Raw genomic sequence first — 15,319 nt, forward strand, 5'->3', positions numbered from 1 at the left:
ACTCCATTGGAATGGCTGAGGTATTGCAGTGGGTCAGCAGTCATATGCTAGTCATGCTCAAGTGCTCAGTGATGCTTGGGGCTCCTCACAGCAACATAATTTAACCTTGTCTTTAACCTTTTTCAAATGCTATATTTCTCATTTTCTTCCAAAACATTTTTCTTTAGTGACAAGGAACAAATGAACTGCAAACATTTCTCTTACTTCAGTTCATTCACTTGAATTAATTCGACCTTGAGGTTAAGGACAAAAGCACCACTGTGACTGGATTCAAAAGAAGCTTTCTTCTTATGAAACTATTCCACTCCAACACTGCACATTGGAGCCAATGGAAGTTTTAGCACTATTAAAAATTGGTTCAGCTATTGCTGTCACACCAGGTTATGCAGCCCCACTTATGGGAATTCATACCAGGAAACTGCACTGCTGACTCTGGTTGGGATGTGTCCATATCTTTGCCATGACCAATCAAGCTCTTTCCTGTTTGGGCTAACTTGCTGGACCAGACAATTTTGAATTGCATGCCTCCGGATAATACAGACTGAATTCAATATGCCATTAATAGCTGACCAACCAAAAATATACACCTGTATTTCGACAATCTTTGGTAGCTAGCATCAACATATATGTTTTATGATGACTGAATCCAGCAGTCCAATACAAAATCATAAAGGGCCAAATATAGAAGGTATATCCAGTACAAAAGAGGCCAGTTACCAGTGCACTCAAAAATGAAGATTTTCTATGTTCGTGTCACTAATGATAATCACACAGAGCTCAGTGTTCTCATCTCCAGCAGCTGTGCATATAAAAAGCCTCTGCAGCCAATGGGGAATGAACAGTACTGGAGTTAAGAGGGTGGGCTTCTGTGGGATCAGAGATCAGGAAGATGAGTGTAACCAGCAGGCCCGAGGCTCTGGAGCCCTGTAGCTCTCTTTCCTCATGCCTCAGGCCTGGCCACACGGAACACACACATCCATAAAGGTCACGGACGCCACAGCACAGGGCCCTGATCATGGTGATTACTGGCTTGTGCTCTTCAGTTATCCTTTCACCCCCACAGCCGGTTATACTTTTATGACTGGTCAGAGACACCTAAAATGTCTCCTCTAAGCAGATACAAGTAGAAATGATAAGGTTTAGATCCACCAAATGCTATAGTGTCCTTAAGTAAACCCTGACAGAGGTGTAGGCACTGGGTAGTTCAGGGGTCCATCTTATTCAGAAAGGGCCGGTGTGGGTGCAGGCTTTCATTCCAACCAGGCAGTTACACACCTGATTCTACTAATCAACTGCTACAGTCTTTGCTAAGGACCTTGATTATTAGAATCAGGTGTGCTACTGCTTGGTGGAGACAAAAGCCTGTACCCACACCAGCCCTTTCTGGATAACACTGAGGACCCCTGGGGTAGTTATTGGTAAATGTGATCTTTATGGAGTGGTTTGCAGTTACAGTTACTGAATACAGCTGTTCAGGTGCCACATATCAGGACCGATGTTGGAAGTAAGAAAAAGGTTGGTTTGGACTTTCACTTTCCAAATGCTCTCATATAAAAATACAGAAGAAGAAAAACATCAGAGTAAGACATGTCAGGCAGGAAATATGCTGCTTTATTAAAAGCAAAGAATGGTTACCACAAGAATCTCCAGGGTAACAATATCAGGTTTAGGATCCCTGAGAAGCATTCTTTATGTATATATATTTACAACACAGAATTAAACAATCCAGATACTGGAGTATAAATTACAGAAGAACACAATAATAACAAATAGAAAGCAGAAACAATCCTTTGAAGTACATCAGAAGCATTTCTGATCCACAGAAAAAATACATATATAAACATTTATAAACAAAAGTCACAGTACAGAACTACTGCTTCAAATAGATTTACAAACACACCCAGTATGGGTCATTCTCACAGAGAATCTCTGTGTATTTGGAAAACTGGCAATGCTCTTGTAAAGCTGTCATGTAGCACAACAGGCCCAGAGTTTCACAGTAACAGTTTAAAAAAATGGCTAAACCCTCAAGAGGAAATTGTGCTTTCAAGAAAATTTCAATGGCTTAATTAAAAAAAAAATTTACCAGTGAGTTCCTGTAAAATGGCAAACAATATTCTTAACTGCCATTGATTCAAAATGTTGATCTGCTATACACAGTGTTACACATAAGGCATGCATTGTTTATAAAGGGATGTGACAATGTCTCACATTAGTTGGTGGAGGTGTAAACAGGTCCAACTTAATGGAAAACACAACATTGTCACATCCCTCTGTGCACTTGAGGCTTTACAAGAGCAAGCAACAATTTATTTAAAGGAAGCTGTGCAATTATCATTTTTACCACATCTTTATGAAGTACACAAGATGATTGTAGGATTCATTTTGATCATTGCTAATATATTACTCATTTTTCCCAAGATTGTTTCATATTGCAATAAATGGCATTAAATATAATAAAGTCTACAGAAATGGTTCATATCTGGGATAACTTTTCTTTCGAAATTAGCAGAGAATTGCCTCATAACAGGCCAAAACATTCATTTGGGGGGAAAAGTGCTCTACCATGGCATACCTCAGAGAAAAACACCTGAGAGTACATCCAGGAAACTCCCTCTCACCAGCGCAACTCACAAATCATAATACTGAGATAGCACCAAATAAAGAAAAACTTCACCTCATTAATTTTGTCCGGAGTCTACAAAATAAAATAAAACATTACAATAAAAGACTTTAAAATACATTGAGTCCCCATTTCTGTCTACATCATCTTTGATAATTGCTACAGAGTCCTCTGATAAAATACTAAACAGCTTCCATGACTCTGGTGATGGAATGTATAAAATCAGCAATAGTAATTATAAGAAGAATAATACCGGCAATAAAGAAAATGGAAAGAACAGTAGTGGGTAAAAGCTGGCACAAAAGGGGCATGCGAATATAAAAGTACATTCTATGAGAATTGCAAATAACACAAGCAAAATTTACAACGTATGAAGCATGGTAGATTGCCTGTACAGCGCAATGCTGGGAGCCCCTTCCCAAGAGGCATGCAGCCCCTGCCTCCCCGCGCGTTGGGGTGAGGGGTGGGGGGTGGTCACGTGCTGACCGGGAAGGGAGAGTCCATAACCGAAACTGCGGACCGCACAGCAGCCCAATAAAACGAATGGAGACCGTGCGTCGCTGTGGCAAAAACACAGCGACCAAGCGGCCCAATACCACATGGGTCCCGCAGGCCTTTCAGATACCGAGGCCGTCAGGGACGAGGATACCAACGAAGGAGGCCGTCGCCGTTAATAGACAACGTGGGAGGGGCACCAGGGAGTGTCCGGGTACAGCAGACAGTGCACAGACCTGAACCTGCAGAAAGACAGCAGGAAACAAGGGGAAGTGAGTCTCATAATGAGTTAAATCAGCCAACAATCAAAAAAGAAAACACACACATACACACACTCAAACACACACACACACATGGCCTCTGTACAATGCATTGTTGATTGTGAAACATATCTATCGGATGTCCTTTAGCTTGGCTGAGAACAGATGATTTTGGCTTAAGAACATGATGTTCTTTCTACATCAGGGACCAAAAAAAGCTCAGACTTAAAACAGAATGATTACAGGGAGGGGACAGAGCTGAAGAGGCCAGAAACTGCAGATTAGCAAAGGCAGGAAGAGCACCTTCGGCCTTATTGCCTTCTAGGCTCTGGTTTGAGTTTCGAAATGACCAGAGGATTTCCTTTGTTCAAGATAGCATCAAAAGCCATAGCATCAGTAGTGTGTGCGATGGCCTGCTCTACATATCAGCCTCATTCTTACCTGGACGGGTCCTCCTCCACCGTGAAAGCCCCCTTCATGTGTATGATATTCCTTTTGTTCTCAAACATTCCGTAACTCAGTGTAACCTGAAATGAAACCGCACAGAAGCACAGACACATAATTAAACTTGAATGAAACCCGTCATTACGCGACGGCGTGCTAAACGGCGCTCAGGCAGTGCCAGATTTACGACGGGCTCGCGTTGAGCCCGGCCGGAGGGCGTGCGGTTGCGCAGGTGTTTACCTGTTTGTGCAGCTCAGACCTGGGCACCTGCTGCAGGTTCTCCAGGTGAGAGTGGAACAGGTTGCTGCGGATCAGCCTGACCCCCAGCACCGACTCGATGATGTAGCCGATGGTGCAGTCGTCCGGCAGGCGGATCTTCTCAGCGGTGTTCATGAAATGGCCGCCACTGCAAAGAAAAGGGAGACGTGCGGAGACCGGTTAGAGATCGTAATCCATGTAGGAGAGAAACTTTGTTCCAGAATATCGTTACTGAATTCCACATTTAGAAATCCAAGTTTAGCCTCTTACCTTGCCCATGGACTCATCTTCAGAGCCAAGCCACGGCTCACGCAGAAACCTGCTCCTCCCGTAGCAAACCAGAAATTGACGGGTCTCTGGAAACACACAGGAAAATATGACTTGACCATTCATTTCCAAATTGCTTTTAGTCATTCTGTGATTGTTCTATAAGTAAGTGTCAGTGTTCCTGTAATGCACAAGTTTGTCCACGCACCATCTTGTTGTCCCCGAGTCTCTCAGTGGCCTCGATGGGCCGGTCTAGGCTGGGCTTGCCAATGTAGACGTCCTGAGTGTGAGGGTAGTGGGACAGCAGCTTCACCAGAGTCCGCATGTTCACGTAGTTATCATCATCCACATGGCAAAACCACCTGAAAGCCATTAGCACAGTTAAATCCAAGCCACCTTAGGAAAACACATTACCGACATGTTAACAGCCCTGTGCAAGCGGCTGCCTGCAATCGAGAGGAAAGATCAACATTTCTGACACTGACATGACAAGGGAAACATGCATTTACACATGAATTACACAATCAAAGTGAGAGAAGCTTTTAACCCAAAGTAAACGTGTCCACCGGCTCTCAAGTTAAACAGAGTAATGACTTCAAGCGGGGCTGCAATTCTGGCTTCAATTACAGCAGGAGCAGAGCCTCTTACTTTTTGCCGGACTCTATGAATTTGTCGTACTCCACCGCCATCTTGCAGGAGAGCGCCTGTCGGCTGTGGGCAGCGGAGCAGTTGGTGTTGATGGCGTGACTTCCTGCATTAGGGAGACAAAGAGGGAAATATGGTTATTGATTTTGAAGGATGGGGCTGATCAATAGCCCCTTTATTCGGCCTTTCTGCAGCCTTGCTCGGCCTGCCTTTTTACCATCTGCCACCTGTTTGGAGGTTGTCCCCTTAGCACGCCTGCCTAGGGGGACTCAATGGAGTGATTTGCATGGGGACTAAGGAGCCCTGTCTGGGGGGTGGAGGGTCCTCCTGAGGCCAGGAGGGGCGTTGAATGGCAAGTCCACCCCTTTCTTAGAAGGGAAGTCTGAATTCATCCATTTTAAGCGACAGATCCGAGTATCAATAAAAAGCTATTTTTTCTCTTCAGTTTGAAAAAGTTGCTTGGCAAGCTATGGTAATAATAGAAAAAGCTTCCTCTAAAAAGCACACAGCTGTAATTTCCTGTCAAAAATGACCAAAAGCAGCAAGTCCATAAATAGCTCCAAATCTTAATAGACTACAGTGCATCAGGCTTAAAAAACATGTGGAAAGATGCCGAGTTACCCACATGGAAAATGAGCTGAGTTAATAAGTTATCTATACTATATCTATACTATTCACTTGGCAAGTATCCTAACAGAGCAATATTGAGTGTTTCTATTGGATGCCGTACTCACCAATCTTTTTCTTAAGCTCTTCATCCTCCCCGTCAGTGAAGATGTATGTCTGCAAGACACAAATGGAAAAATCAGGTTAAGAACTGCTTGGTTCCCTTCTCTATAATTTCCTGAAGAAAAGGAGGGATAGTGTTGTGAACAAAATTCAGCCTCGTAAGGAATCACACAATGAGCCCTCGGTATGAAACATTTCTCAGAAGTGGCTGTCCCGTGTTGCCGGTCTCTCTTTGAAATGTTTTCTCATTTGGGGCTTTTGTCTTCCTATTACTCGCTGAAGAACTCAGTGAGTTAAGCAAGTCAAACAGGCGTACAATGCCCCCAAAAGAATTCCTTCAAGAATAAAAGCCTCTTATGCTAGGCTGTGCTTTCTCCATGGCAACTGTCCCAGGGCCCCACAGCATCCCAGACAGCATGCCTGCAGCATGACAAAGAGGGGAGTGGACAGCCCCCCTCCCCATTTCACACAAGTCGAACATGATGAGAGAGGACACTTGATGCTAATGCTGAGCTTTATTATTTTTTTTACAAGTAAAATGACTTCCTCTTCATATCTCATGTTTCATATCTCAAAACTTACAAAGTAGCAGCAGATGGCATTTTCTATATGATAACACACATGAAGGCTAACAGTTCTGGTGCTTTTGTTAGCAGGAACTGTGCAGAGAGGGAATGCAGTCTCTGAGCACGTTGCAACGAACACGTTTATGTGTCTGAGCAGGTGCAGAAAGGAATTCATCCATGGCGGATACAGGTACACACGCCACAGCGCACAGGCGAATCGTTAAAAAGGCACCTTGACCCGGCTTTCTGTCTGCCGTTGTTCATTTGTTTATTTTCCACCTGAGGTAAAACAGCACCTGCCACACTCTTCCTTATCTCTGGCACGTGTCCTGGCTTGGCCCCACCAGTCTGTTAGGAGTATTTCAGAACAAGCCAGGTAACTGTACCCGCCACTAACTCGCTAACCCAGTCCCCCCCCCCCCCCCTTCTGTGAGGTAAAGTACTCTTTTGTGACGACCAGCGGACCAGCCGTGCACTTGTACTAACTGATGCCGCCATTGTCGACTCAAGCGACGTCGACAGGTTGACTTTAAGCCAAAGGTAACTGTCTGAGCCCCACACCCCCCTCCCCCCTCCCCCCCACTCTGTACCTGAGCCAGCTGCCAAGCCCCCGGCGCATATGTTTGCAGAACAAACTCTGAGCAGATGTTGCACCGTGCAGCGGGCCCAGGGCCACTGTTTGTTTAAGGGAGGGTGGCAGTGGTGTAAAGACCAGAGCAACGGCAACGTTTGCTTTAATTTTCACAGACATAAGAGCCTAATAAGCGAGGCAGCTGCTCACCCAGCGTATCACTGTGAAAGAGAGGGGAGCCCATGTTGCCTATACTGCCCGTTTCTTCCATTTCCAGCATGTGTAGTGAATCACACCCCCACACGTACACACTCCAACCCCCCCTCCCTCCCATACAACAATGGAGTGTGTTTTAAAGCTGGGTTAAATCTCTGATGGGTAAAGTTTAAATACGTTTGCTTGCATTTGCATACAGCTGCAGTGGTTAAGATAAAGAACGCTCTAGAGGGAAATTCTTTGTTCACTCTCTCTCTCTCTCTCTCTCTCTCTCTCTCTCTCTTTATGCTAGGTCTCGTGAGCCAGCATTCCCAGAGGGGAAATGCACTTCTGAATTATTTAGTTTTTGAGGGAATATTAAGCGAACATGAAATGTGTTTTTCCTTACTATATAAACATATTAATTTGATATTGACGGACCATAAATTGATATTAAACACGCCATCATTATGTAAAGACTAAAAAGTAACTTATGACTCCAGGATATAAGTTTGAATGGCTCCTACTTCTTGTTTGAGCTGGTTGCTTTCCAACATAGTCCAGGGTAATAATGCCATGGCTCGCCCTCGCCTTCTGCTCCCACAGGAAGTCCTGGCACATGGCCCCCTCCCTCTCACCTCCACCCCCCCCCAGGAGCCGGGAGCCGCTCAGGAAGGCCGCAGCCTGGCTGGCTGCCTCCGTCTCCCCGGGCAGGAAGGGCCCGGCCTGCAGAGGGCCTCTCTGTCAGGGCCTATCTCTGCCTCAGCCACACACGCCTGGTCCAGCTTCCTGTCCCCCATCCCCACCAGGAAATTCAATCACACTCTTTTGTCGAAAACATAAGATTTCTTCTAAACTAGCTCGCTCTCCGACGGCTTTCTTTCTACAGTGAAATAAATTATACTCCGTGTAGCCGGGGTTTAACAGACAGCTATTTTCACAGCTTAATGCCACCTAGAGAATGAAGTTCCTGTTTCAGAGCCGTGTAAGGTTACCGGCGAGGCTTTCCTCTGTGTGCAGCTACCCTCGGCGCACGGACATGTTGCCAGTTTGGCGTCTGCTGCCCCAGCTGTGCTCACTTGTCTGGATTCCTGTGACTCACACCATCAAGCAGTTTTGATTCAATTAACCCACAAGGGGCACCAGTCACCTGGTGCTGTGCGTGATACAGAATCGCACCGTGGGGGCACAGAGTAAGACCCATTTAATTGGGAATGACCCTGCTCCAATGATGTCACCCTCAATCTCTGGAAACATATAATTCACTTCCTATATTGATAGAATGTTTCGTAGACTTTGACAGTGCAATTTTTTTCCAAATGTGAGTGCAGGCTTTGTTTCTTCCATCCCTGTATTCTTATGTCTAATATGTAACATCTAACATTTCCTGTAATTAGCCTGGTTGTTTAATTTCCAGTTGTTTGTTTAAAATGTTCAGAAAAAGTTGTGGTCAGGCACTCCTGGAAAAGCCAAACAAGCGTGTACTGCTCACTCAGTACAGTGGCTGAGTGGCAGTGCTGAAGACCTCCTCTGTGGCCCACCACAGGCTGATTAGAGAGAGGCTTGCACCCCTATTGTTATGACCTGACTGGGGAAGCCACATTGTTTTGAAGGGGGAGGGGGTGGATAAGAAACACAGGAAGCTACAATCTGGAAAACAGTAACACCCACCAGAAAATATATCATTATAAAACACTGCTGCTTTAGAAAGAGCATCTATTTTGTTGCTACAAGTAGTAGTACAAGTTACTGCAAAAACAGTGTAATTCTAAGTGATCCCCAAACAGTCAGTTTTTTCCCAGCATTTATTCATCCACACAAAGAATCTCATTGTAACTGTCCTGCTGCAGTGCTTAACAGTTTGTCTTGATTATATTTAAGTGATTTCTTAAGGAAATTTTCTGAAGGTCACAAAGTTGAAGAACTACTCGTTTCTGTTTATACTTTCACTCGCAAAAGTGCCCCTTTTAGCAAATGCTAAACAAAAAAAAAGGCAGCAAAGCAAAATTCCAGGTATGCTTTGAAAAGCCTCGCAGTGTGAGAAAGTGTGAAGCCTAATGCTGGTATTCCCTTACGCAGCACTTTCTTACGCAATGGGAACGAACAGAAAAGCTCTTCCGATAAACCTTCACGTGAGAACATGCCGAGGAATTTGTAACAGTCATCAATATGCTGCACATTCCTCCTTAAGTAAGGTGAACGTGGACCTTGATTTAGACTGAGCAGGGCACTTGAAAACAGCACGGGAGTAAAACCTGGCCCCGCTCACTTCCCCAAATTCACGAAGCGCCCGGCTCAGTTGTGTCAACAGTAAACACAGCTCTGCTCAGCACTCACTGTTTACATGTAAACAGGGACTGATAGTGAGTGGCACCCTAGGGAGTGTACATGTGGAGTACCAGAGAGACCGGTATGAATTTAACGGTCTGGGTGACACTAGAGAGGGGTCATGAATGGAGCTATTTACAGAGGTCTGGCACTATGCTGAAACCAACAGCCTTTGGGACACTGCTCAGAGTTTTCTATTCCACTGTGACCTTTTAGTGGCCACAGGATAGTTATGATAGAGTAAAGATTATGATAAAGATAAAGATATTCGGCACACTCTCAGTATTCGCCGCCTCCCCTCAATGGGTCCAATTTTGGCAAGTGGCCATAGTCATAAAGCACTCTGTGGTAGGCAAAGTCCATAAGTAAAGCGCAAACAGACAGACTGCTTCTGCAATAGAAACCAGAGAGGATGCCCATCAGACACAAACGCACATATAATTTATCCCTGGATCTCTGCAGTCCATAGCTGAGAATGCAGGCCCAGTGATTCATATGGAAGGCATTAAGTGTCCTTTGTTTTGTAGTTACCACCTGGCACCCTTCTTCCTGTAACTCCCACTTGCATTATAAGCCCGGTGTCTCTTTTATGTCTAGTCTGCCCCACCAGCTGCCTGCTAAGCCCCCCGATAACTCCCCTGTGTGATGGTTTAACTAACTTTATCCACTAGTAAGTAAATTCAATGCTAATTTAAACAGCACTCCATAAACCTGGTCAGGCCCATCATGCCTGACTAGTGGGTGTGGATAGAGGATTATTAAAATTTTAGGAAATGGGTCTTCTTTCAGAGATAAGGAAAAGGCAACCATTGTCTGATTGGCAGATGTGCACAGACTGCCTTGTTTACCAACTGTGGCCTAAATCTAGCCTGGAATACTAACATCATTTCAACAATGGGGAAAAGATAAACCCAAGACCTGGAAAGTGTGTTGACAGATTAACTTATTAGCCAGTGTCTCTGATGCTGATCTGCTCCCCTTTCCATCTCCATTGTAGCAAGATGAGGATCAGTGCCTGGCAGTCACTGCGTGACCTTCACAGCAATCAAGTTATCCCTGCACACTACATCCTACACACGATACTTTAGATCAGCATATTGATAAGCACATTTCTTTACTATATTTTGTCATATTGGTGCAAAGCTCTCTTGGAAGAAAATATTTTTTCCCTCTGCTGATGTATGAGCATGGCTCAGATACTGTGAAGCAAATTAAAGTGACCCCTGAAAATGATGCGTGACAAGATTAGAGTCTTGGGAATGCGAGAATGTGCCTCATTAAAGAGACAGGGCTGTTTCTTTCCCCCTGAACAGGGCCGGGAATCCCTTTGTGAACGGCAGAGCTTGCCTAAAAAGCGGCCGTTTCATAATGCTGCGTTCTCACACTGCGCCGAGCCCAGCACGCTCCTCAAAGCACAAACTGTCCAGAGGACACTTTTTGTCGCCGGTGTTCCCCCCTAATGAAGGCAAAGCCCCCCAATTTTCCCATCGCTCAGGAGCTTGACCCAGACACGGCCGACCCCCTCTTCTCCACAAACAACAAAAAAAAAATCCCCGGCTTCAGCTTCGGCGTTCCCATGGAGAGGGTGAAGCGGGAGGCTGGGAAAGCCTTTCTTCCCTCTTCAGAAAGACGCTTTGTTAGCCCTGGAGAGGGGACAGCACTGAAGCCACCGCCATAGATCCCCAAGCACCAAGGTATTCACATAAACACCCTACACAAAAAGGAGAATGGGGAGAGGAGAGAAAAGGGGGAAGTGGAGGGATCTCTGAGAACCGCACTGTGCGCTCTTAAGAAGTGTCACTCCGTGGGGAAGAAGGTCTGACAGGGAGAGCGGGAGAGGCCCCAGGCAGGGAACTGTAGGTGTCACAGTGTGTTCTCCTGGAGTGGCGTGACACAGTGCTGGAACCCAAAACAGGGCTCACGTCTATAACCAGAGCTACGCGTCTGAATAGCCTTTATGGACCTGGACCAACACAAAAATCATCGCAGACCAAAAAATCGGACCAAACAAAAGCCAAAATAGTACCCGCTCACGGTGTTGACGATAACACGGCGTGGCAGAGGACTTCCTGCCATTATCACGTCTCTGGTTCTGGGAACCAATCACAGAATTTATTTCTTCCAGCATTCTTAAACAGAGAAAGAGCTGAAAGGAGTTTTAAGCCCAGTTGAAGTCCGGGGAGAAATTTCTATAGTGATGTGAGAGAGGCTCTCAGAATGAATTATGCCTTGTCTCTAAATGATGCCATTTTCCCCTGGTTTCACAGTTTCTTTCCCACCAGCTTGTGAGAGCTGAAGAGAAAAGCCCTCTCCCCTTATAATGTGCCACTCCATTCCCCTTTATGTGTCTGAGACCGATCTCTATGCTAAACAGCTCTGGTCTCTTGGCTCTGTTTTACATCTGACAAGCTTGGTCAAGTCACAAAAAATGAATCAGCATCACTAATCGTGTTTCATGGACTATACCCCCAAACTCTCAGGGGGCTGGGAGACTAAGGAGAGGGGGTGGCATGGTTTTATGGAGAGGCACCCCTGGGAAAAAGTGACAAATTATATAAAAGAAAGAACTATCAACTAACCTTATTCTTACCAAGTAGTTGATCAATTAAAACAAGCAAATGTTCCCTGGATACTGTAGTTCAGTGCTCTATTTACAAAGAATCAGTATTAAAACAATTTTAAAAGATGAAAAAGTACCTGGAGTTACTTGGAATGGAGTCATATCAGGACAGCTATGCTACAGATGCAGAAAATATAACAACTCACTATGACTATTTATCTTGTATCTCGCAACAAAAAAAAAACGGACGTTTATTGGACCATTGTTGATTAGGAAAATGATTGTGTCCTATATGCCGTTCGCTGGAGAACATGGTTGCTCTTATCATAGATAACGAATGAGCATGGGAGTGTAATTAAGTAGCCAGTAGTAAATATGTGAATAACGAGCTCTCCATTTGCTTACCTGTTGCATGTTTCTGGAGATCCAGGTATCAAGAAGAAGATCCAGTCGGGATTGATGGAACTTCTTGGTTGTCTTGACTGCGATGAAGATATCATTCGGGTTGATGTCTTCTGCGGGGGGCGCTTCCACTGCTGCCTTGGCTTGCGATGGTGTCTCCACTTCCCTCCTGCCTCGAGTCAACTTAGTGAAATATGCCGAAAATCCGTTCACTTGCCCCGTCTTTGAATTGTCCCGAGGCTGGCTTTGGTCCGCCTGCGCGCCATTATTTGCCCCAAAGTTATCCAGGCTTTGCAGTGACCGCATCCCATCTCTTCCAATCTGCTTCTCTTCTACCTGGACTCTTTGGTGCGGTGCCGCTATCAGGAGCACCACAAGGCAGGTGAATATAGTTGCCGCTACTGTGGAGACTGCACATTTCTTACCGCAGCTTTTTAACATTTTCGTTAATATTTATAACAAACAAAATGGTCGGATTCAAAATTGCATAGATATATGTTTCAATTTTGTTTCTTACGATGTTTGAATTTGGATCGATGATGCTCTCGCTTTTCAGGTCACTGTCCCTATATAACACGAAGGTTAGAATAACCCTTACTTAGGACTGGGACACTTTTATAAACTGCCCCTCAACAAAGGACACGCCAGATGGGCGGTCACTCCAGCTCAAAGACCGAAGCTGAACTTCTGAAGGCTACCCCCGCCAGGCGTGGTCTAAACCAAAGAAACGCCCAAAAGGGGAGGGTATAAAGAAAAGTGAAACTACAACCAATGGTATAAAGGAGATGATATATTGGAGACGAAACAAGTGTTTCTTAATTTATATCAGAGTAAAATTAGTTGAAACATTGGTTGAGAAGACTTACGGAACACAACTGATAGAGTTTCTGGTCAACATTTTAGTTTTATAACCTCAAAAGTCGTTACGGATAAACTCAAAAGAAAATAACTGCTTGCTGGTTGATTTGGCTCGTGAATAAAATTAGCTTGCTGTAACTAACTGCTACGCTTTCGTAATGAAAAAAGACACACATGTATAAGTAGGCTACACATTTAAGATGACTCACATAATTCAAAAATAATTATTGTAAGGATTTATATTATTGTTTTACATTTTGTAATGTGAGATCGAAACATTAATTACATCTCAAAGAAAACTCCTTTCAATTTCCAAGGATGTGGTCTCGCTATATGCCATCCGTAGATGGGCTACATTAGAGAGAGATAACATTTGTGTCTTGGATGTCAGTTAAAGAATGTTGGATTAAGCCATCCTTGCAGACAGATGTTTGAAGAGTCTGGACAGTTCGTGTGTAGCTCTGCCAATTTCTTGGTGCCAAATCGAGCTGTTTGGGGAATGCAGATTTACCAACAATAAAACTCTTGTTTTCGGGCTTTCAGAAAAGGATCTTTCAAAAGACCACATCACAGTGACAAGAGGATTGTCAAAGAATGCCAGAAATTCCCGTCTTTTGAATTCCTTAGGGCTTCCTGATCCTTTGGTCCACACAGTGACGGGATAGCCTATTAAAAAAAACAACTTTGATAAAATAATTACGCTCGTGGAGAAAGATGACATAGGCTATCTCTAAACAAATTATTAGTAATATTCGCAAACGTTTGCCGTGATATAAATATTGCTGAACAAAATTATTCTGCGCAAAAATTGTCTTTAATTTTCCGACAAATAATAGAAGATGGTCTATTTATCTAAGGAAGAACTCGGGTCTGTTTTATAGCCTACAGCACGCACCTGTAAACCGTAACATCGCTCAACTCCCTGCAGCACTGATTGAATAGTGCCACAGTGGTGCTACATTCCACTAGTACGTATCAAGAGTAGTCACAGACCTTCTCAAGATCGTAGTTACTAAATCTCCGCCATGGAAACCACACCATAATCGCTGTGATGTTAATTGACATATATTGGAAACGCTCTCTCTCTCTCTCTCTCTCTCTCTCTCGCACACGCGCGCGCGCGCACACACACACAAACACAGGCACACACCCACGCACACACACGCTATGTAAGTGGCTAGGATGCCAGAGATCAAGATCAGGGACTACAATTTGGGAAACATTTCCAACAATGCAACAGGTGAACATGTTGTTGGTTCATCCAGTCTTGTTTCGAGCTGACAGTTGGATGATAAACACCAGCAGTGTCTGTCCCTGACAGGTGGCAAATATGTATGACAGCTAACGGCCTTACTCATTTAAGAGTGCCTCTTTCTCGTTGCTCTGTGGAGCAGGTGTCTTTACTACAGATAGTCTAAAAGTGCAGAGGGGGAGTGGATTCCGATAAACCAGACGAAAGCGTTCAGGGTAAAACGGCGTTGTCAGTTAATCTGTGGTGCGCTGTTCAGAAGTTCAAAAACCTTTGGATGTCGCTTACATTTGTTGCACAAACCCAAAGGTTCGTGAAATCATTATGCTATTTAATATTTCCAAAACATACCTGCAAATTATATGTTTTTATACTTGATTCCTTGACCTAATGGAATTTCATTGTTTATGCATACCCTTTTTTAATTTAACTTTTATTTAACATGGCCATTCAGTTCAGAGTTCTCCTTGAATGTTTAATACTTTCAGAGATTTTCAATCTTTTTTCCTTCTCACTATTCGTTCCTCACTAACAAAAGCCTTTAACCCTTGTGTTGTCTTCATATACTGTATACATCCCGTGTCCACTGGATCAAAAATGACCCACTCTCACTGGACCCCCTGTGATAAAGCTTCTTTATTGAATTTGAAATCCTAAATTAACATTTCTCATGTACAAACAACCCGTCACTCATCAATAAATAGGTGAATAACTGTTCCTTGTTTACAGTCCACAGAGAAGGCATTTTTTCAGGCTACAAAACACACATAATTTATTTTTTTTCTCTCTCAAATAGATGTGTTTCACTTTGATTATGTCTTCTGATTTAATTACTGCAGGGTTTTAAAAAGGGACAAGAAATTACTCAT

The 15,319-nt window shown here is 44.1% G+C and overlaps 1 protein-coding gene across 1 annotated transcript; it reads right to left on the reverse strand.

The window, feature by feature from the left end:
- Positions 1–1,590: 1,590 nt before the first annotated feature.
- LOC135248183 (beta-1,3-N-acetylglucosaminyltransferase lunatic fringe-like) lies at positions 1,591–12,942 on the reverse strand. Its single transcript, XM_064322515.1, has 8 exons — positions 12,347–12,942; positions 5,727–5,775; positions 4,996–5,098; positions 4,556–4,709; positions 4,351–4,436; positions 4,063–4,228; positions 3,820–3,905; positions 1,591–3,360 (listed from the first exon to the last, which is right to left on the reverse strand). The coding sequence occupies exons 1-8, from the start codon at positions 12,782–12,784 to the stop codon at positions 3,294–3,296; spliced, it is 1,149 nt and encodes a 382-aa protein (XP_064178585.1). The 5' UTR covers positions 12,785–12,942; the 3' UTR covers positions 1,591–3,293.
- Between the last annotated feature and the right edge of the window lie 2,377 nt (positions 12,943–15,319).

This window comes from Anguilla rostrata, chromosome 2 (genome assembly GCF_018555375.3).
Source record: "Anguilla rostrata isolate EN2019 chromosome 2, ASM1855537v3, whole genome shotgun sequence".
NCBI lineage: Eukaryota > Metazoa > Chordata > Actinopteri > Anguilliformes > Anguillidae > Anguilla > Anguilla rostrata.